The sequence below is a fragment of the Ochotona princeps genome, chromosome 16 (genome assembly GCF_030435755.1).
Source record: "Ochotona princeps isolate mOchPri1 chromosome 16, mOchPri1.hap1, whole genome shotgun sequence".
NCBI classification, from domain to species: domain Eukaryota; kingdom Metazoa; phylum Chordata; class Mammalia; order Lagomorpha; family Ochotonidae; genus Ochotona; species Ochotona princeps.
The window spans coordinates 53,279,004-53,302,620 of NC_080847.1; the positions used below are offsets into that span (position 1 = coordinate 53,279,004).

Here is a 23,617-nt window from a genome sequence, read left to right on the forward strand (position 1 = left end):
GGCTTTGGGCCGTCCTCAACTGCTTTCCCAGGCCACAAGCAGGGAGCTGGTTGGGAAGTGGAGCTGCCGGGATTAGAACCGGCGCCCATATGGGATCCCAGTGCGTGCAAGTGGCCCCAACGGCTGGAGCTGCGCCAATCCGAAGCCAGGAGCTTCTTCTGGGTCTCCCACGTGGGTGCAGGATCCCAAAGCTTTGGCTGTCCTCCACTGCTTTTCCAGGCCACAAGCAGGGAGCTGGATGGGAAGTGGGGCCACCGGGATTAGAACCAGCACCCATATGGGAATCCAGCACGTTCAAAGTGAGGACTTTAACCACTACGCTATCGCACCAAGCCTGATCTGAGGTTTTCTACAGGAAGCTAGGATGAAGGTAATGCTCTGACTCTGCCACCCTCCCTATCAGTCCTCACAGGAATTCTGGTAGTGTGATCTCCGTAGTAGGGATTCTGGAAAAGAAAATGAAAGAAACATATAGTCTTTTTTTTTTTTTTTAAGATTTACTTATTTTATTACAGCCAGATATACAGAAAGGAGGAGAGACAGAGAGGAAGATCTTCCGTCCGATGATTCACTCCCCAAGTGAGCCGCAACGGGCCGGTGCGCGCCGATCCGATGCCGGGAACCTGGAACCTCTTCCGGGTCTCCCACACGGGTGCAGTGTCCCAATGCATTGGGCCGTCCTCAACTGCTTTCCCAGGCCACAAGCAGGGAGCTGGATGGGAAGTGGAGCTCCCGGGTTTAGAACCGGCGCCCATATGGGATCCCGGCACGTCCAAGGCGAGGACTTTAGCCGCTAGGCCACGCCACCGGGCCCGAAACATATAGTCTTTATGAACTATATTTCTGTACTCTCCTTGATAACATCAACCCTACAAGAGCTAGAAATAAGCTAGTGCCATTTCAGCAGAGATGTTTTCTGGAGTCTCTTTAGTGGGGATTTTAAAGATGAAAGTCATGTTTACAGCTGCCTCAGTCTACATCATGTTGCTGTCACAAAGTCCCCCAGATGGAGTCACATGTCAGCAGGGGACAGGACTGGTCATTGTGGGTGTGAAGACCTGAAGATCCCCACCATATGGGACTCAATACTATTTGAGAATTTGCTTCCCTAGGGTGGTTTTCGTAAGCTTCACACACTCTTCAAGTTTAAATTTTGTTTTTGATTTATTTATTTTATTTTTATTAGAAAGGCAGATATACAGAGAAGGGAGACAGAAAGGAAGATCTTTCATCTGTTGTTTCACTCCCCAAGTGGCTGAAACAGCTGGAGCTGAGCCAATCCAAAGTCAAGACCAGGAGCTTCCTCCAGATCTCCTACATGGGTGCAGGGTCCCAAGCCTTTGGGCCATCCTCCACTGCTTTCCCAGGCCACAGGCAGGGAAGCAGGACTGCTGGGATAAGAACTGGCGGCCATATGGGATCCCAGTGCATGTAAGGTGAGGACTTTAGGGCCCAGCAGCGTGGCCTAGCAGCTAGAGTCCTCGCCTTGAAAGTGCCAGGATCCCATATGGGCGCCGGTTCTAATCCCAGCGGCTCCGCTTCCCATCCAGCTCCCTGTTTGTGGCCTGGGAAAGCAGTCGAGGACAGCCCAATGCCTTGGGACCCTGCACCCGCGTGGGAGACCCGGAGGACGAGGACGTTCTTGGTTCCCGGCTTCGGATCGGCACAGCACGGGCCGTTGCGGTCACTTGGGGAGTGGCTCATTGGACGGAAGATCTTCCTCTCTGTCTCTCCTCCTCTCTGTATATCTGACTTTGTAATGAAATAAATAAATCTTTAAAAAGAAAAAGGTGAGGACTTTAGCCACTAGGCTATGATGCTGGGCTCCAGGCTCAAATTTTGTTGTCTGCCAATCTACTATAATTTCTTAACTCTGTTTCACCAATCCGCTGTAATCTCATGGTGCCTTACTAACAGCCCTCTCCACCAACTCCTCGAGGCTCCTCCTCCAAATCTCCACAACACCTGCTAATTCCCTGTGACTCTAACAATCCTATCCACCAATCCCTCACAGCCCTGTAACACCTGCCCTTGGACACGAAACATGCACACTCCTGCAGACATGTTCCTTTTTGCATGCTGCCCCTTCCCCTGCTCATCTCCTGTCTCCTTTATTTTGCTCCACTTTCTTTCCTTTCCCTTGCAATCCCCTCCTGCCACCATGGCAGGAGACATCCCCCTTCCTTCTCTCTCTTCCTGCCTCTGCTCCTGTTCCATGGCCCCTATCCTTTTGGAGTAAAGAACCCTACGTGTCTCGCTGCATCTGTTGTTTTGGCTTATTGTGGCAAACTTATCCTGAAGAGAGAGTTTAGCTGTGTGAAAGGACTAACAGTGGCACAGTGGGTTAAGCTGCATCCTGCACTCCAGGCATCTGAGGCATGCCCTTAAAGCGCAGCAAATCAACCCAATAGACCCTCAACTATCAGATGTGGGGTGACCTGGGTCTGTGTTCTCTAGAATAGTCTAGATGACATCAGATGTGGCAGAAACCTGGCTGGACGATTTTCCTGCAGAGAAATGGGGTGGGGTGGAGGGAAGTTGGGGTGGAGAGAGACAGGAGGATGAGAGCTGGTTCCCCCGAGATGGGGAGGTGGGGTATGCACACCTGTCCTCTGCTCACCTCCGGGACCCTCACCTGGGCACAGACCCTGGAGAGCAGGGACGACCTGCAGTCGGACTTGGTGCCGGGGACCTTGAACCTCACCATCCTCCGCTCGTGTGAGCCCTGCGATTCCAGGCAGCAGAGTTGGAAGCAGGGCCAGTAGGGGCAGTGGGGGCCGCAGAGGCGGGTCTGGTTGAGCGGCAGGATGGTGTCATTGTCACAGCAGTGCTCCAGGGGGTTGTAGGCCTGGTCCCCACACCTAGGTGCCGGTTGGCACATCCACAGGCCAGAACCTGCCAGAGCCAGATGGGTGGGCTTCAGGAAAGCCACCAAGACCAGCTCCACCCCATCCCATATCCCTCCTCACCACACCTGTTCTCACCTGGGACTCCTTCCAAAGCCGAAGCGAGGGAGGCAAGAAGCAGCACAGCAGCTGTGGGGCAGAAGCGGTGAGGGTGATGGTGGGACCAGGGGTTCAGGCACGAGGTGGCGGGAGGGAGCTGCCTGATGGCTGCCTGCAGTCAGGGTGGATCTGAGCTGACATGGGTGTGGGTCCTGGGGTGTGGACAGGCAGGTGAGGATGTTTCCGGAGGGGAAGGAGAGGGCTCCAGGGGGAATAAGGATCAGAGCCTGCAGGTTGGGAGGCTGAATATAAAGCAGTCAAAGATGCAGTGGTTGTGGTTATGAGAAGAAGGCTGAGAACTGACAGGGAAGAGAGAGTTAGGCCAGTTTCACCAAGAGAGAGTGGTACAGTGGGTTAACCTGCTGCTTGCAACACTGGCATCCTGAATGAGCACAAGTTCTGGTTCTGGCTGCTCCACTTCTAATCCAGCTGTCTGCTAATGCACCTGTAAAAGCAGCCGAGGATGGCTAAGTGCCTGGGCCCCTGTACCCAAATAGGAGAACAGATAGAAATTGCTGGCTCCTGGCTTTGGCCCAGCCTGAGCCTGGCTGTAGGAGCCATTTGAAAGGTGAGCCAGAAAATGAAGGATCTCTCTCTATGTTCCTCTTTTCTCTTTCTTCTCTCTTTATGTAACCCTGGCTTCCAAATAAACAAACCTTTTAAAGCAAAAACAGCGTTAGTTTTCCAGCCCAGCAGTGATTAGGGCCGCAAGAACAGCCTCCTCCCAGGAGCTCCTGGGAGTCTTCTTACCCCGGATGCTGGGCAGCATGGTTCTGATCTGGTCACAGGGCATTGGGAGGCAGAGCAGCAGCACCTGGTGTGGGGACCAACTGGGCTCTGTGTGGTTTATATACACCTGTGCACAGCTCATATCTAGGGAGGGCCCCTGCCAGGCATGCTGCAACACAGGTCTCAGGGGTGGGAGAGGTGGGGCTTAAGGTGCAGAACCAAGTGTGACAAGAACCCACACATCAATGATTGAGAAATGTGTGCCTGCATCAGGTCCAACAGCTGCCGCCTTCTCAGCTCCTCCTGAGCCCCTCCCCAAGCAGCCTTCCCAGCTGAGTCTGGCCTGAGCCTTCCCTCTGGCAGACACTCCTGCTCCTCCCTCCACAGCCGAGCTCCCCTTCACCTCCCCTCCCCCCACCACCCTCCAAGCAGCTGTGCCCAGGCTCCTGGTGCTGCTTTGTCCCTGGAGGTTCCCAGGGACCTGTCTGTCCCCTCTGTGCCATCCCCAGACCTGTACAGTTCTCACTTTTGTGGAGTCACACTTAGAAATTGGCTATTGAGGAACAGTGGACCTGGAGGGTCTGGAGGGTCCGGGCTACAGACCATCAGCTGGGGAGATGCTGGGGACAGTGACCAGGCCGACCCTGGGGGCCACAGGGCACATGGCAGGCAGAGCCTTTTCATTATTTGTGGGGTCCCTAGCACTGTTCCACCCACACCTTCCACTACTGTCTGACTGTCCCCAGCAGATCATGTGACCACAGGACATGGGGAGTGGGTGGTTTCCTGATCTGTGCTGTTGGCTCTCTGCCTGGGCCGGGGTGCAGGGGCTGGGAGGGTCCTAGAGAGGTGGGGCATGACTTCAGGGTGCTGTAAAGGCACATTGATGGCATGAGGGAGCCCCTGTCTCAGATCTGAGGTGCCACACTTCCTTCACGTGGTCTCAGACTTGCCTCCCTCTCCCATCCTGCAGCTGTGGGTTGGCGACCCAGGTCCCCACCTGCCCCCCCTCTTGTGCATCCCACATGGACATTGTTTTAGGCCTGGTTGCTCCACTTTCCATCCAGTTCCCTGCTTGTGGCCTGGGAAAGCAGTCGAGGATGGCCCAAAGCCTTGGGTCCCTGCACCCGTGTGGGGGACCTGGAAGAAGCTCCTGGCTCTCATTACACTGGGTCAGCTTTGTCTGTTGTGATCATTTTGGAGAGTGAACCAATAGATGGAAATTCTCTCTCTCCTGACTTTCAAGTAAAAATAAATCAACATTTAAGGATGAAAGAGAAGTCCCATGGGGAGCAGAGAAACTCCTGAAGGTGGAGGACCATCATCAGCCAGGCTCCTGGAACTTATCGGTGCATCATTAACTCGTCTATGTAGGAACTCGCTGGGCCCTGCCGAGGAGCGAGAGGCAAGGCTGGGAGATAGACTTGGCACAGACTGAGCCTTTAACGTGTAGACTGTTCACTGCCGTCATGAAGAGAGGAGGCTACTGCAGGTGCCAGACACCTGTGTCCCTTGACACCAGTGACACTGAGACTAAAGCAGGCAGGTGACTGAGCAAGAATGACAGAGCACTCGGGGAAGACCTTTGGTACCACAGGTAACATGCTGCTTGGGACCCCTGCATCCCACACCAGGTGCCTGGGCTGAGATCCCAGCTCCACTCCTGGCTCCACCTCCCTGCTAACACTAACACTGGGAGATGTGAATAGAGCTTCTTGTTTCTCTTCAGCTGGGCTCAGCCTTGGCTGTAGGCATGTGGGGAGTGATCCAGAAGGTGGCTGTTCTTTCTGCCTCTGCCTCAGAAAACAATCAGTTAAAAATGATAAAACCCTAGAAGAGTTTACAGCTTCCCCTCTGTTGTGAAATACTCTGCAATAAATCTAATGACCATGAATAGGGTGTGTGTATAGGTGAGGAGCAAACATCTCAGAGACTTGGCAGAACACGAGGGACATTTGCCTCCGTGGAGGGCAAAGAAGTCCACACAGAGCTGCTCATGTTATTACCCTTAGGGAGCTTGACAAGGAGGACACACTGGGATACAACTTAGTGTGGAGGCCATGGTAAGGTCATTTGCAACAGGCACAAGCAAAAACACCAGTGGCAAGGCAAAGTGGCTCAGGGTTCTTGAAATTACCTTGGCATTTGTGAAAGAAATCACAGCTTCCTTTACCCTGTGACCTTGCACTGTGACCACTGGCCATTCACCCAGAAAGGGCAGGAAAAAAATGAAAGAAAGAAAGCTTAAGTGTTCCAGTATTCTTATTTGCAATAATGGGGAACTGGAAATATCCCATGCGCTGCTCATGATACAAGCTGAGGGGCTAGCAAGGTGGTACATAAAGCCACCACCTGCAGCACTGGCATTCCCATATGGCACCAGTTCAAGTCCCAGCTGCTCCACTTCTGACCCAGATCTCTGCTAATGGCCTGGGAAAGCAGCAGAAGATGGCCCAAGTGCTGAGATCCCTGTATCCACATGGGAGACCAGAAGGAACTCCTGGCTCCTGGCTTTGAATCAGTCTAGCTCTGGCTGCTGTGGCCATTCAGGGAGTAAACCAGCAGATGCAAGACATTCTCTCAATCTCTGCCTTTCTCTAGCTCTTCCAAATAAAAAATCCCTTCTTCCAAAAAAGAGAAGCTGAGCTGTCTTTGGCCTCCCTGAGGGACTTGCAGACATTTGGGAGGAAGAGAGAGAGAAAGAGAAAGAGAGAGAGATAATATTCTCTGGTTTACTCTGCCAGGCCCAGGTAAGGCCAGAAGCAGATGCCTGGAACATGATCCAGTCGCTCATGTGGGTGACAGGGACCCAGCTGCTTGAGCTGCCACCTGCTTCCTCTCCCAAATGCATCACCAGGGAGCTGGATTTGAAGCAGAGACTGGACTTGGCCCAGCTCCTCTGGCATGAGCTGTGGGCATCCCAGGCAGTAGTTTGGTCCGCTCCCCCATCCCATCTGGTGTATTCCATGAGCATAACATTTCCAGAAAGGTCTACTGTGAAGGTTGAGTGCAGACTGGATTTCTAAGTTAGTGGGCAGTAGGGGTATGTGACCTCAAAGGGACGTTAACGAGGGGTATGGTGGAGACAGATGCTCTGTGAAGATCACGCCTCCAGAGCCCACAAGTAGGGCAGGCTTCAGAAACATGGGTTTAATTACTGCCACCAATGCCCGTCTCTGCCAAAAGAAACTTTTTTTTTTTCCCACAAAAAGGTGGGAGTGGAGATATGAAGTCTTATGCAAAAAAGAAAAGGTCCAGTTGTTAGGAAAATATAGAGACTATGAGAGCACAGCAGAGAGATTATGAAACATAGAATTAAGAGATCAAATTTTAAAAGGCTGAACTTCCTTTCTCGACATAAGCTTAGTCAAGTTTAAGACCCAGTGTTATTGGTTCCAGTGGAAGACAGGGCTGGAAATAGAACCAACCCAGCAATTGCAACCACCAGCTGATCAGGGCAATGGACTGTGCCGGGCCCTGTACTTGCTAGTAAATATAAGAATCTGGTCTGGGAACACCTCAGACAAAGTATCTTTGGGGATCTCCCCAATCGAACTGCCGGACTCAGAGCCCTAACCATGAAAAGACAGAGGACAGAACAAGTCAATCAACCACCTTAGCTCTATGCTGGCAGTGAAAAACGGGGCAAACGGAGACTCTATGAAGGACTATGTCGATCAGTGGATTCTTCAACGACCTCATAGTGCTTGGAGTGGCGAGACTGGCAGTGATTCATAACTGTTGAACTATCAAAACACTTGAGCAAGACCCTTGGAGCTTGCCCCACATCAGGGACCTGGGGTGGGTGGGAGACTGGGTGGGGCTTCTTCCTTAAAATCCCCCTTTATTTCAGATATATGAAGGAAACAATATGGAAATAATAGTCTTACCCATTTTCCTGTAGCCTTTGAACCTTTTTACCCTAATTAATTATGTAAATATTGTCTAAAAAATGGAAAAAAAGAGAAAAAAGGACCCAATGTTAGTGTTAATATCAGATATTTAGTATAGTGCTAAAGAAAGGAGGTTTTTTGAGATTTAACCAAGATGCTGCCATCTTGTATTAATAAGCTCAAGAGAAAAATGAGCTTCCTCCAGACAATACTTCACTGTGTCTTATTTCAAAGGCAGAGACAGGGGGAACCAGAGAGACATTCTGTCTGCTGGTTCATTCTCAAACACCAGCAACAGCTGTGGCTGTGCCAGGCCCAAGGCAGCAACAGGAACCCAGGCTGGGACTCCCATGTGGGTACTGGTGACCCAGCCCCTGGGCCATCGTCTACTCCCTCCCAGGTTGTGAATTAACAGGGCTTTGGGATCTATAATGCACCCAACCCAGTGTGTAGCTTTCTGGTGTTCTTTTTAAGGTGTAATTTTATTTTATATGAAGGTAGATTGACAGATCTCTCTCTCTCTCTCTCTCATATCCAGTGTTATCACTACAGAACCAATGATGAGATCAGCAACACCCAGTTATGAGTGGAGATGGGGGTGCCTGGAGGTTCAGTGTCCTGCACCTGGGGGAGGCATCGATAGGTTTGCCTTGCTTGCCTCCATTGGCACAATCACTGAAACCTGCCTGTTGTGGCTGGAACACAGACTCATTTTTAATTTCAATAAAAAAAGAAAAGATTTACAGAGGGAAGAAGAGACAGGCAGAGAGATCTTCCATTGTCCGGTTCACTTTCTGAAAGGTCACAATGGCCAGAGCTGCGGCGATTTGACGCCGGGAACTACTTCTGGGTCTCTCGCGTAGGTACAGGGCTTCAAGGACTTGGGCCATCCTGTGCTGTGTCCAAGGCCTTTAGCAGGGAGCTGGATGGGAAGTGGAGCAGCTGGGAAACTTACTGGTGGATCATATGGATGCTGGCACAGCTGTGGCTTAACCTATCACACTGTAACACTGGCCTGGAGAAACATTTCTAGAGTAAAAACTCACCACATTCCTGACTCTGGCTCTGAGAGAAGGACCCGGCTGGGGTTTGCAGCTGGATCAGGAGGAGCAGGGAAAGCACAGTGAAGCATTTTGGTATCTGGAAATTCTTAGCATCACAACATTAATTCCCAGCAAATCAAGGTCAAAGATTCCAGTCACCGCTTCTAGCGCACAGGGTGAGCCTGCAGCCGATGGGTCACGGTGGATACCAGCTCTGCCTGGCCAGGGAGCCTGGGTGCTCAGGGCATCACTGTCAGTCATAGGAAACCTTCTGGAGGACCCATGGATACCACCAAATATTCCTCTTTCCCTTTGCAAAAGGAAACACACTGACATGCATGGGACAAGCCCAGGGACACACATACACTCACTTATGTCATGGACCTCTATCCTCATTCCTGTCCTCACCTCAGTTCCAACAGCACCTCCTGGGGTGGACATTCAGCCCAGTGGCCAAGAGGCTGCTCAGGACTCGGGCGTCCCTGCTGCAGTGCCTGGCTTTAAGTTCTGGTAAGCCCTTGACTCCAGCCTCCTGCCCATGCGCACACTGGGGAGAGAGGCAGGGCAGCACCAATGGCTCAAGTAGTTGGATCCGGCTACCCACCACGGTGTAAGAGCAGGATGGGCTCTGGGCTCCTGGCTGTTGCAGGCATTTGGGGAGTCAAAGGATGAATGGGAGCTCTTTCCTTCTGTTGGGGTGTTTACCTCTTAAATAACGAAAATATCTTTTCAGAAAGTCTCAGTCCCCATCCCCATAGAGGCCGTCTCCCATCCCAGTTTTTCTTATTTACAACTACCCTTGCTGTAACCAGCTCTGGGTCCTCGGGAGGTTTGTGGGAGTGTGGCTGCAGATGCAGAGAGAATCCTGACTTAATCGAACCACAAGGAACAGCAACCCCCCCTAAACAGTGATTCACCAAATGGAAGCATAGGAGACCTCAGCGGGCACAGCCTCATTCACTGCTGAGAGAAATGAAAGAATATAAAACTGAGTGCTGAGAGATCCCAGGCTGGGGGTACGGATGTCCACATACACTTCTTCCCACTGGTAACTAACATTTGAATCTTACTGATGAGAGCCTGAACAAACCCCCGCAGTGACCCTGCGCTCGCCCCACAGCGCACCTTGTCCTGGAGAGCACTGCTGTGTTCTGGAACCCTGGTTTCCCACCCAGCACCATCACAGACAGCCCTCTGCACTGGACCACCGCTGGCAAAACCCAGGACCTGAGCAGAGGTGAACTCTCTGGAATCTCAGAGGATCTTGCTTCAACTTTAGGAACACGGGGAGCTGAAGTGAACGGATAAGACATTCAGGGAATGAAGTTGTGGTTGCTCTGGGAGACAAAGCCAGGAGGGTGGGGGCTACAAAGACAGGAGCCATGGCTCAGACCCTTCCCCACCCCTGCTGGTGCTCCCCTGAAGCTGCACCTTGAAGAAGGGAACCCCAATCCCTCACCCGTCACTGCCAACAGCTAGCATTGCAGCCTCCACATCACGTTCAGCCCAGGGCCCTCACCCCCATCTTCCTGGCCCTGCATGCCCTCAGCCCCAGTGACAGCTGGGAGCCACCATCCCTTCCCTTCACCCTGGAATCATACACAATGCTGGGCCTCACCTTCCCACCCTAGCCCCAGGCCTGTTCCCAGGGACGCCACCTGTGCTGATGAGCCAGAACCCAAAGATTCAGCCAGGAGACTGTGTGATGTGGCTGGATAAGTTGCCTGCAGCACCAGCATTTCTTGCACATCCTTGTTTCAGTCAGCAGTTACTCTTTCATTCCAACTCGCTGCTAATGTGTTTGGGGCCTGGCACCCACATGGGAGACCTTGAAGAAGCTCCTGGCTTTGGCCTAGTCCAGCCCTGCCTGGTGTAGCCATTTGGGGAGGGAACCAGCACATGGAAGACCTCTCTCCCTCTTTCTGTATTTCTGTCCCTCTCTCTCTCTGTGCAATTATTTATTTATTTATTTATTTGAAAAACAGAGAGAGTGAGAAAGAGAGGGATCTTACGCTCACCGAATAACTCTCCAAATGGCTATAACAATCAAGGCTGGGCCAGGGAAGGCCGAGACACAGGAACTACTTCTAGGTCTCCCACATGGGTGCAGGGCCCAAGGACCTGGGCCATCCTCTGCTGCTTTCCCAGGTGTACTCGCAGGTGGCTGGATTACAAATGGAGCAGCCAAAACTTGATTCAGTACCCATAAGGGATCCCGGCATTGCAGTCAGTGGCTTAATTTGTCACACTACATTGCTGGCACTATCTTTCAAATAATTAACGTAAATTCTTTTTTTTAAATATATTTTTATTTTGAATTTTGAATAGTGTGGTACAATTTTGTATAGGCTGGGATTACACCCAAACTCCTACCCACTGAAGTAAATTCCTTAACAAGCATCGATCTCAAACTACCTCTGAGTTTCTGACAAAAGCAAAACCAATCCACGCCATCCCGAGGCAGGGCAAGAGAATGTAAGTCACTTCTAACCCCACTCTCCCATAGGCCTCTCTGTTCTGCTCAACTCAGGACCAACCCAGAGGGCGGTTCCTGGTTGGGGGGAGGGGTGGGAAGGGAGATGGATGGAATGATTGTGACGGTTCCGACTTGACCCAGATTGGAGGCAAGGTTTTCTTTTATCTTTCCTGACACTCCCACCCAGCCTATTCCCCAGGACAGAGCCAGGCAGCCCCCAGGGGAGGGAAGTTGGTCTAGGACAGGGCCAGCTGTTGCATGGAGTGCCCATGGAACCTTTGCCCACCTATGGAAGCCAGGGAGGCTGTTTCCTGCTCTGAATTATTCAGACGCTGGAAAGGGCCTGAGGTGACCTGTGACTATCTGTGTTTTCCCAGCATCAGGGAAGAGCAAGAGGGAAGTTACGCCCAGCGGAGGGGTGTGCACAGATCAGCAGGGAGGGAGTGTCCAAGCCAGTCCCCAGTCTTCCCCAGCAGCTCTGTGTCTGCATCTCTGAACCGAATAGCTAGCCTCTGTTTCTTTCTCTGCAGAAGCAGAGCAAACCCGTCCTGGCAACCAGAGCTGCTCTCACTGGCTGCAGCATCGAGGGAAGTGGGTGTGCTGCACCCGGGTGGGTGGGCACATACATGAGTGGAAAACCCAATACTGATGTCTGCTCTGACCCCCATGGCATTCAGCACCGAGCAGCTGGGGTGCAGGCTCCCAGGATGCAGAACAAAATGGGCTTCCTCTTCTGTTGACGACTGTATCTGCCAATTTAGGGAACATTGGCTCAATTTTAGCTTGTCCTTTCCTTGTTGTTCCACAAGGGTTCAGGGTTCAAGAAGACTCAAGGGTTTCCAAACCTGTGAAGGGTGTGGGGCACCCACCTGCAGAATTACCCTCTACTACTCTTCTAAGATACCCAACCCACATCCTCGTCCCACAGAGGAATTCTTGGGCACTGCAACAGGCAAATGACTATGCAGTGGAAAACCACTCTCAGGAGCAGGTTGAGTGTTTGCCTTCCTACACTCAGGGGAGCAAGTGCCTCACCCGTGTGTGCCCCACCTCCGCGTCAGGCCTGGCCCCTCCACTCTGAGCCCTGGGGTGCTGCAGCTTTTTGCCCAGCTGACTTCTGCCAGGACTGAGATGAGGGGTCAGGTCAGGGGGCCCAGTTGTCCAGTGTCTGGGAGTCTCCTGTAGGGCCTTGCTGAGGGCAGGCTCTGGGGCTGCAGGTAGCACCCCTAAGAGCTGTCCAGTCAACACTGTGCAGAGCAGAGGAATCCTACACACAGGACTGACCAAACCCAGACAAGCGGGGCACCATGGGACTTGTCTCCAGGGCCACCCCAGGCTGCACACTGCCCATGACAGGAGCAGAATCTCACCTGCCCCTCGCCGCCTCCCCTCTATCTGGACTTCCTATTGCTGAGAGCACCTGCTCTGCCTTCCTCAACCCCAACTCCCATCCTGTCCCTCCCACTCTCCAGCTAGTTCAAGGTTCCCAGTCTCAGGCATCACTAGAGTCACAGCAGGTGGTGGATGCGAGTGTTTCATGGAGTCCTGCTCAGAGGTGGATCCCTGGAGAGCATCATGTTTGGGCCTCACCTTCAACTCACTTCCTCCTCTCCCCTGCAGGGGAAGGTGCATACCCTGTATGGTCTGTCTTTTCCCATGAAGCCCACACAGATGTCCATGTAGACATACAGGTGTGCCTGGGGTCTGTCTTCTCACTGCTTACAAACAGGTTAATATCAAGCCCAAGCCCTGAAGCAGTGGACGTTGAGTGCTGTTGAGATCTCCATTCTGGGCTACATGGGGATGTATTTCATGTGTCTCTGCATGTGTTCCCAACGTTTGTCCCTGTCCTGAGCACTGCAGTACATGTCTGCCGGAGTCCAGCTCCAGCCGAGAGTTCGGAGCTCAAGAAGGGTGCGTGAGATAGGCGTAGAGAGAAGAAGAGAGAAAGAAAGGAGAAACGGACCACTAGGATTCCTTGATGATTGTGGACATTGCGAGAAAGCTGTCCGCTTTATTTATACAGAAGCAGTACAAAGTTTTCTTTTAGGGGCATTTTGACATAGCTTCAGGGGGGCACAATTTACAACTTCTTGAGAAATGATTGAGGAAGGATCCCACATTCCTTGCTTATCTTGGTTTGCCAGTCTTCAACCGCTCTCCTCTGGTCTGGGCTCTAACCTTGGCGCCACCTGTGACAACCAGACCCCTACCTTGAATTATGTATGGGTTAGTAAGTCTGGGGTCTTGGTGTATGGGGATTACGGGCCATTGGCACTAAAGGCCATTAGGTCAGCAAGCTCACACAGTTTGTTAACTGAACAAGTAAAGCAAGAGTTATAACGGCGGAAAGAATTGTAATTAGCAATGAGCCAAGTTTACTCCATTTAAGTTTCAGTTCTACAATGGACAAGTGAGTGTTTCCAAAGACAATTCTACAAATGTTTCACCTTAAGACAGGGCATTATCCATTCCAACGTTGCAGCCAAGAATTTCTCAGTAGGCAACACATCTTATTCAGTAATACACTCTTGCTACAATTCTTATTCTACAACTTAACCATCACTTAATGTGAGGAATACATCAAAAGAGAAAAAAACAAAGATCTAAGACAAAAGGTTCCAAACATTAAGTTCCTCTACAACTGCAGGTTCTACAGCCTCATAAGTGATCAAACAATAATCAAAAGTATATCTTTGTGATATTAGTGAAATCAGCCTATATTTCCTCTAGTTAGAAATTATGAAAGCAGCTAAAGCAACTACAGTTTCTACGTTCTAAAGAGTTGCAAGGACAGGCTAACCCTTAAGGTCACAGTAACTATATTTTTTGCCTTAGCAGGATAGCCTTTAGGGTCCCAGTAACAGGATAGCTTTTAGGGTCCCAGTAGCTATATTTTTTGTCATGGCAGTTTTAACCCATACTCCCATCATTTCCATTAGTATGTAAAATTCTTATCAAGCCATTTCCCAGAAAGCATGCTAAATGTCCAGGCCAGATTTTGTGGCAATGGGTAGGTACACAATAAGGTGTCTGGAAACAGCATGGGCTTGATTGTACTCCTGTGTGCAGTTAAAGGCCCACTCACCAGGACATTATCAGTAACATTAACTATTAAGCTCATGTTGGTTGTAAAAGCCATCTCACAGGGGCAGACAATGCCTCAATACAAAATTCTTAGTGGGGTGGTTGAGTGCCCATGCGAAAGGGAGTGAAAACTACGTCAAGGTGGTCAGAGATGAATCCGCTAGGCTCTGCCAAGTAGCTGGAAGCTCCCTGGGCCCTGCCATGCAGGGAGCTGTTCTCTTCACACCTTTATGTTATTCACACCTACTGCATGGACCCCAGCACATGTCTCTGTACCTGTGTCCCTGGGCCTGTGTCAGTGTCCTGTCAGCACCTGTACCTTGGAAAATAGAGAACACACTATGCAGACAGGAAAGTCTACGTCACATGTAAGTAAACAAGTAAAAGTGCTTGATGAGTATCTTGATCAGCGTAACCATGACAGTCAAGCAAGGGCAGGTCCTGGTTTCAGTTCTGAGGATATTTGTGGACTTGTGCCATTGCTAGCAGGGTGTGCACTGACTCAAACACCCACATGCGCAGGTACACTTAGGGCTGCTGCCCATGGCCGTGAATTCTGCAGGTGAGTGAATTGGTGCCTGGTCTCCCACCCCCTGTGCAGAGAAGAAGATCCCAGCACAGGGCTGTCTAGCAGACGCGTGCTCCCTGGCTCTCCATGTCTGAGTCCCTTGCACCTGCTCCCAAGCAACATCATCTTGCTCTTCTCAAAAACGGATGCCCAAGTTAGGGATCTGGGACTTCCTGCCTCTTCTCCTCCCTCATGGTGCTCCTGGTGTGAGGAATGTGAGGAAAAACTACCTGTTTCTTTTGCAAAGCCAGATGTTTAAATGTGGGGTGAAACGAGCTAGTGCAACAGCCAGACCTCATGCCAGGACACACTGAGAAAGGGGCTGCCGGCTGGGCAGTGAGCAGCTTGCTGTGAACCAGCAGGGGAGTGAGCAGGGCATGGAGGCTTTTCTCTCCCTGTCTCTCTGTAACTGTTTTCCAAATAAATAAATCTTTTAAAAACGTATTTATATTTGAAAGAGAGAGTTACAGAAAGAGATGGAAGGAGATTTTCCATCTGTTGGTTCACTTCTCAAATGGCTAAAACAGCTGGAGTTGGGCTAGTTCAACTCCAGGATCCAGCAATCTCCCAAGTGGATGCAGGGGCCCAAGCACTTGAGCCATTTGCTGCTGCTTTCCCAGGCATGTCAGCAGGGAGCTGGATCAGAAGCAGAGCAGCCGGGACTCAAACTGGCACCCCTATGAAATGCCACTGCCAGAGATGGTGGCTTTACCTGCGCTGGTCTCAAAATAACTTTGAAGAAAGAGAATGCTGACAATTGCTTTAGAGAGGTGAAGTGAGCTCAGGGGCCTGTGCTGTCCCAGCACCCCTGGCAGCAGCAGTGGGGGCTGCTGTTAAAGGCACAGAGAAGGTTCCAGGCAAGGCAGCTGTGGGTGCCTGCTGCAGTGGCCTCCTACACCACAGGAGAAGACTTTCCTGCCTGGAGCCATGAGGGCCACAACTGGGCCAAAGGGGCCCAGGTAGCCTGCATTTCTCACCGGCAGGAGCAGGAGGCAGGACTGTGAGTAGAGGCCGTGGCCGGTCAGTAGAACCAGGCTGAACCTGACTAGAAGTAGCATCAGGACCGTGAGAGTGACATTTAAATATGGAATCAGCACACCTCCTGCTCATGCATGAACATCAAGCCCCAGTACTTCTGCTCCCTCAGTGCTGTGTATCCAGAGCACCTGGGCGTTGGTGTGGCCTGGGAACACTGTGTTGGATCACATTCAGAAATACGTGCATCTCTAGCGATAGTCTGTATGTTTGTTTATCAATTATCTATCTATCCATCCATCCCACATAACTCTGACCACAGCCCAGTCACCATGTCAACTTCTTTTATAGATTTAAAAGATATCCAAGTGTATTGGATGACTGGAAACATTTTCTACTCTCAGAGACACATTACTGTGACATTAAAATGGAGCCATTGTCCCCCCCACCCCCAGCCTGATTCCCCGATCCTGGTTTCACAGCATCTTCCTCCTTTGTCAGCAGCTCTCTGTCCCTTTCCTCACACGCATCTCACAGACTCAGGACTGGGGAAGACAGAGGGGAAAGGGGAGATCATCCCTGCTCACAGCTTGGAGTTGGAGATTGCAAGGGACCTTGGGGAGGAGATTCCAGAAATCTCCATGGCAGGATGGGCTGGGGGCTCAGCACATGCCCTGGTGAGGGGCCTCTCCCCTGGGATCCTCCCAGCCCTGCAGCTGAGCACCATCAGCCCAATTCTTTTATTTATTTTTTAAGATTTAGTTTATTTTTATTGAAAAGGCAAATATACAGAGAAGAGAAACAGGGAGGAAGTTCTTCCGTCCAGTGGTTCACTCCCTAAGTGACTGCAATGGCTGGAGCTGAACCAATCCAAAGTCAGTAGCCAGGAGCTTCTTCCGGGTTTTCCACGTGGGTGCAGGGTCCCAAGGCTTTGGGCTGTCCTTGACTACATTCCCAGGCCACAGGCAGGGAGCTGGCTGGGAAGCGGGGCTGCCGGGATTAGAACTGGCACATATATGGGATCCTGGCACATTCTAGGTGAGGACTTTAGCTGCTACGCATTATGCCAAGCCCCATTGGCCCAATTCTTACCAAATATCCTGAGTGAGGAAATCCTGTTGCTGACATGGAAGCAGCGTCAGTTTCACCACATTCTACTAGTCGGGGTCACCAGGAAGGCAGGACACGATTTAGGAGGAGGGCAGCAGAGTCTTTTAATGAGAATAAAAAGAATTTCTGGCTATTTTAAAAAGATTTATTCATTACTGGAAATGCAGATATACAGATTTACAGATTTACAAATTGAAGGAGAGACAGTGAGAAAGATCTTTCATCCACTGCTTCACTCCACAAGTGGCTGCAATGGTCTGAACTGAGCCAATCTGAAGCTAGGAGCCAGGAGCTTCTGGGTCTCCTATAGGGGTGCAGGGTCCCAGTGCTTTGGGCCATCCTCTACTGCTTTCCAGGCCACAAGCAGGGAGCTGGATGGGAAGTGGAGCTGCCGGGATTAGAACCGGCGCCCATATGGGATCCCAGTGCATGCAAGGTAAGGATTTAGCCACTGGACCATTGCACTGGGGACATCCTCTCTCCCCCACATTTTTTTAAAAAGTTTTGTTTATTTGAAAGGCAGAATTACAGAGAGTGAGTGAGAGACATTGAAATCTTGCATCTGCTGGCTCACTCCTATTTATGAATAACCACCACCACTGCTGGGGCTGGGCCAACCTGGAGTCTCACCTGGTCCTGTCCCCATCTGCCAGAGGCAGGGGCCTGAGGACTTGCCCTGTCTTCCTCCATGGACTTCCCAAGTGCATTAACAGGGATCTGAATTAGAAGTGGGGTGCTGGCTTCACTGGGGGATTCATTTATCTGCTACACTACAATGTGGTTGTCTTGATCACCTATATAGTTCTTAAAATATTTACGTATATTGATTATATAATATCGAGTTAGTTTCCTGGTTTCAGAAACTGTTCTAGATTATGTCAATGTGCCCATACAGGAACTGATTTGAATGACAGATAGGAAAGCTACAACCTGCAAAATTGTTCCCGTTATTGTGAAACTAATTTAAAAATTTTTTAGTTATCTTTATTGCAAAGTTAGATATATAGAGAGAGGAGGAGACAGAGAGAAATATCTTCCATCTGATGATTCACTCCCCAAGCGACCACAACAGCCGGTGCTGCGCTGATCCAAAGCCAGGAGCCAGGAGCTCTTCTGAGTCTCCCACATGGGTGCAGGGTCCCAAGGCTTTGAGCCGTCCTCCACTGCTTTCCCAGGCCACAAGCAAAGAGCTGGATGGGAAGTGGGCCGTCAGGATTAGAACTGGTGTCCATATGGGATCCCAGTGCGTTCAAGGCGAGGATTTTATCTGCTAAGCTACTGCACTGGGCTGTGAAACTAATCTTTAAAATTAGCATTAGGTTTAAAGAAATTTGAGAAGTTGCTACTATTTATATACCATGAACTACTCCTACTATTAGTAGTTATTTCTTATATCGTTGTGGGGCATTTGTTATTAATTTTTTTTAAGATTTATTTTTATTACAAAGTCAGATATACAGAGAGAAGGAGAGACAAGAGGAAGATCTTCCATCCGATGATTCATTCCCCAAGTGAGCTGCAATGGCCCGGTGTGCGCTGATCCGAAGCCAGGAACCAGGAACCTCCTCCAGGTCTCCCACGCGGGTGCAGGGTCCCAATGCATTGGGCCGTCCTCAACTGCTTTCCCAGGCCACAAGCAGGGAGCTGGAAGGGAAGTGGAGCTGCCGGGATTAGAACCAGCGCCCATATGGGATCCCGGGGCGTTCAAGGCGAGTACTTTAGCCGCTAGGCCACGCCGCCGGGCCGGCATTTGTTATTATTAACCCAACAGTGTCTAGCAGTACTGTTACTAACTAGAGATCACAGTTCTATTAACATTCCCTTCCTTTCACTTAACATTCCCTCAGAGGTCCAGCATCCTCACTGTGGTTAGTGTCTTCAGCCTCCTGTGTTAGAGGAGCATTGGTTTTTCTTTTTCATGTTGTTTGATATGTGTGGGGAGGAGAAACTAGAGAAACTTCTTCTGTCACTTCTGTCCCCAGTTACTCACAGCATCCAGGACTGGCAGTGTGAACGGGAATAGAGACTTCACCAGGTCTCCCACACGGGTGGCAGGGACCCAGGTATTCCAGTCAAAAGTTGCCCTATTAGGGTTTGTTCCCAGGCAAGAGGAGCCTGCCATGGAACCAGCACCCCCACACCAGCTGTGGCTAAGCCAGGTCACACCAGCAGGTGTCCTAGTTGATGTCCCAAATCCCCACCCCATCCCCAACCTCCTCTGGACTCTGATGGTTTCTCAAACTTCCTGCTAGTGTTGACTTAGCAGCTTTGAGGAACACTGTCAAAGTGTTTTGCAGCCTGTCTCTACTGGGAGTTGCAGGGTTCTCTTGGGGTTAACCTGGGGTCCTGAGCAGTTGAGAGGAAGACCATGGAGATGAAGAGAAGGTTCTATGACGTTATACCAGGGACACCTGTCAGGATGATTTATTTCGGGGAGCGCGACCCTGTGACTGCTGGTGCAGTCTGTCTCAGGGTTCTGTAGGGTGAAGTCGCCGCCTCCCTCCCCTTTCTAACCCCTCTTTCTAATCCCATTCCTTGAACCCAGGCATCATTAGGTGCATGGAGTTTCCCTCTTTTTCTCTGTGGGTTTGGCAGCCACACCAACTGGGAGTCTACTGCCTTGGAGAACTGCCAATTTCCTTCCCAATTATTTGTCCCTATTGGCCTTGCCCTCCAGGGGCTTACATGAAACCCGGTGCTGTCCTAGCTCATCCCCACTACACTAAGATACCGGCCAGAGGGTCATTTGTAAACATCAGAAACTCGCTTCTCACAGCGCTGGGGGAGAGATCATTCAAGGTCAAGTCAGTAGTTGACACAGACTGCAGGAAGGGCTGCTGTCCCCGCCCTTCACCCTCACCCCATGGGCGTGGAACAAGGAAACAGGGTCCTGGGAACTCCTGGGAACCAAATAATAATAGGGAATTCCCATGAACTAATCATGACTGCATGTGGGCTAGGTTTTAGCACGAAATGTGGAAGGAACACAAGCCTTCCCATTAAGGCAATTTTTCCCCTTCTATTTTATTTTAAACTTTATGATACAGTTCCACAGGTTCTGGGATTTCCCTTTCCCCTCCCCACCATTAAGGCAGTTTCTAAACATCCTGCCTGAAGTGTCCACTGCAGTGGCCCCAGCTGTGGCCCTCGGGGCTCTCCCACTTGCCACCTGTCCTCCTCTGACATATTCTGATGTGGGGTTTATTGTCACTGAGTCTTCACTGAACTCAATGCTTAACTTCTGGCTGAAGATGATCCGGGGCGATCTGGTGTATTTCCTGTCCTTGATAGCTCTGCCATTTGTCACTTGTACTTTTTTTTTTTGGAGGAGGGGTGGTGAGTTTTACAGCTCTTTTGGTTTTTCAAATTTATTTCCTAGTTCTTGTTCCTTCTTGTCTGGGCAATAGTGGCTCTCATCATATAATTCTCTGGGGTCATTCTTTTTTTCAGATTTTTAAAAAATTTATAAAAGTACTAATTTATAGGAAATAAAGAGTTATAGAGGGAGAGAATTGGGTGGGCTTCCATTCACCGGTTCACTCTGCAGATGATGCAACAGCCAAAACTAGGAGCTTCTTCTAGTTCTGCCGTGTGGGTGCAGGGGCCTATGTATTTGTGACATTTCTGCTGCTTTCCCAGGTCTTAACATAATTAATTAGGGTAAAAAGGTTCAAGGGCTACAGGAAAGTGGGTAAGACTATTATTTCCATATTGTTTCCTTCATATATCTGAGATAAAGGGGGATATTGAGGGAGAAGCCCCACCTAGCCTCCCACCCATCCCAGGTCCCTGATGTGTGGCATGCTCCGAGGGTCTTGCTCAAGTGGTTTTGATAGTTCACCAGTTATGAATCGCTGCCAATCTCGCCACTCCAAGCACAATGAGGTCGTTGAAGATCCACTGATCGACATAGTCCTTCATAGTCTCCGTTTGCCCCGTTTTTCACTGCCAACATGTGGCTGAGGTGGTTGATTGACTTGTCCTGTCCTCTGTCTTTTCTTGGCTAGCGTTCTGAGTCGGGCATTTCGATTGGGGAGATCTCCAAAGAAACTTTGTCTGAGGTGATCCCAGAACAGATTCTTGTATGTACTAGCAAGCACAGGGCCTGGCACAGTCCATCGACCTGGTTGCAATTGCTGGGTTGGTTCTGTTTCCAGCCCTGTCACCCATGGGAACCAATGGGTGTTTGCAGTCCAGCCTGGTTCTGCCCAGCACACACTTGTCCCTTACATAAACCAGTGGGGGCTGCAGCCTAGTTGGAGCGACCCACAATAACCCCCACCAGGCTTGCCCTCTACCCTGGTTTGCCAGTATGTGTAGCAGACTAGTCCAGTCTGTCCCACATCCCATTTGGCTCTCATACATGTCAATGGGTATTAAAGCCTAGTTCCATCTAACCAGCTCAACTATGCGGCCCACACGGATGTTGTTGAGTGCCTCTCTGTCTAGCCACTCCAGACCCTGTCCAAGTTTTCGTGCCTGCCCGTGGGAGTGGTAACCCAAGAGGGAGGAGCCCACTATTTCCCTCCCAGGCCATTCCTACTCCTGGATTATGCACTCTCCAGGTGGTTCTGTGGTTTGACTTGACAGAATTAGCCCCCAGTGCCAGCTTTTGCCACCTGATGCTGCAGCTAAGCCCAAACAACCCTCACCCGCTCTAATTTTGTTTGCACAGGAGGAACAATCAGCCCATGCTGTCTTTTCCCTGATCTAGTCCACATGAGGGGCACAGGTGTTGTAGCCCTGCTTGGTCTGGTCTGCCCCCATCCCAGCCCACACTCTCCAGTGGGAGTAGCTGTCCAGCAGGGGAACCACCCCTTATTCCCCTGTCGGCTCTGTCCCTCCCTTCTTGGTTCTCATGCGTGCTGGATGGGTGCTGCAGTCACATCCAGTACAGGCAACCTCACCTTGGCATTCCATATTGTGCATTGGTTTTTGTCACGACCAAACCTGGCTTGACCCACACTCTGTTCTGGTGCTCAGATTTGCCAGTGGGTGATATCAACTGATTCAGCTTGGTCTGCCCCCAACCCATGCCAAATGTATGCCAGTGGGAAACTTTCCGTGGCCTGTTCTGGGCTGTTTCCTATTGTGCTTCTTGCGCTTACCTGCCGGGACTGTGTCCTGCCAGAGGAGTTGCCCAGGCTCCTCCATCAGAACCCCTCCCAATGCCAGATTTTGCGCATACCAGTGGGTCCATGAGCCAGCCCTACTCAGTTCACCTCCTGTCCTAGCAGGAACAGTGGCCTTTCCTGACTGGCCTTCAACCCAATCTGGTTCTTACTGTTGGATGTTTCAGCCCAGCTACAGTTCGCCCATATCCACACACAGCTCACACATGGCTCAGTAGGGGCTGAGACCTAGCCTAGTCCATCCCACATCTACCCTGGTCTTCCTGAGCACCAGATGGTGTTGGGGTCTGGCACGGCTTGGCACGTCCAGTCTCAGTCCACACTTGTGCCAAGGGAGACTGCAACCGTTTCCTGGGTAGAACGCAGCCCCCATTCCAGCCCACGTGCCCCTTGGTGAAAACCTCAACCAAGCTAGGATGTCCCCTTAGCTCCCCAACCGGGCCTCTTCCCAGCCGTAGATCACGTGCAGGTCAGTGGTTACTCTGACTCAGCTTGGCATAACTCCTCACCTATCCCAACCCAGATTTACTCATTTCTAGTGCAAAGTCAGATATATATACAGTGAGGAGGAGAGACAGAGAGGAAGATCTTCCATCTGATGTTTCACTCCCCAACTGGCCATAATGGCTGGAGCTGAGCCAATCTGGAGCAGGAGCCAGGAACCTCTTCCAGGTCTCCCATGAGGGTTTAGGGTCCCAAACTTTGGGCCGTCCTCAACTGCTTTCCCAGGCCACAAGAAGGGAGCTGGATGGGCAGCAAGGCTGCCAATATTAGAACCAGCGCCCATATGGGATCCCGGCTCATTCAACGCACAACTTTAGCCGCCAGGCCACGGCATCAGGCCTGCAGGTTATTCTTATTTTACGTATTTCCTTGTGAATTAACTTACAAGGTCCCATAAATACGTAAACATGAAATGATAATCTTTATATAGGCTCACTCCTCCTTTCCTGCGAACCCGAAAGCAGGACCTGGGAGGCAGGCCTCTTCTCACCAACTGCGCAGCCAGTGCTTCCGTCCCTGCATCTTCTCCACAGCTCAACCGGTTTCAGTTTATTAGGGCCCTGAGCCTTGCACCATGCCGCGCCCAGACCTGTGGGCACCATGGGAACACCCCTTCGCCTCAAGATGCCAGGAGCTCACGTAGAAACTTCAATGCGGCTCGGACAGAAACGCATCTCTACTATTTCTGGGTGCGCCCTCTCGCCCACTCTGAAGCGCCACTGCCCAAGCCCGCAGGCAGGTGCTCCACGGGCCTGGCACAGGCGCAGGTGCAGCTGAACCCACAGCCTCGCCACACGCTGGACCCCGGGCACTCCGGCCATGACCAGCGTCTGGCTGAGGGGCCACGGAAGCCCCTCTGAGCACCCCCAGCCTAGCGCCTGACTCGCGTCTCCGCGCCTAAGGAGTTTTCGGCGCCGTCTCCAACCCACCAGGCCCACGCGCCTGCCATCACTTGTACCTGCGACAAAACAGGCGCTAGACCGGGCGTGAGAGTTCAGGCTCCACGTGGGCGCGGGCACCGCCACAGCTGACGCCCCAGGGAGCCGGGAGCCCACTGCGCTCTGCCAGTCGCTCCATCATTCACTAGGCGACGTC

The 23,617-nt window shown here is 51.1% G+C and overlaps 1 protein-coding gene across 1 annotated transcript in view; it reads right to left on the reverse strand.

Moving 5' to 3' along the window:
• IGFL4 (IGF like family member 4) overlaps positions 1-23,343 on the reverse strand; it is a 36,431-nt gene extending 13,088 nt beyond the window's left edge. The window contains exons 1-3 of the mRNA XM_058673941.1: positions 23,230-23,343; positions 2,985-3,117; positions 2,636-2,895 (exon numbers count right to left, since the gene is read on the reverse strand). Coding sequence (XP_058529924.1) covers positions 2,636-2,895; positions 2,985-3,117; positions 23,230-23,343 — 507 coding nt within the window. The remainder of the gene's footprint in view (positions 1-2,635; positions 2,896-2,984; positions 3,118-23,229) is intronic.
• Between the last annotated feature and the right edge of the window lie 274 nt (positions 23,344-23,617).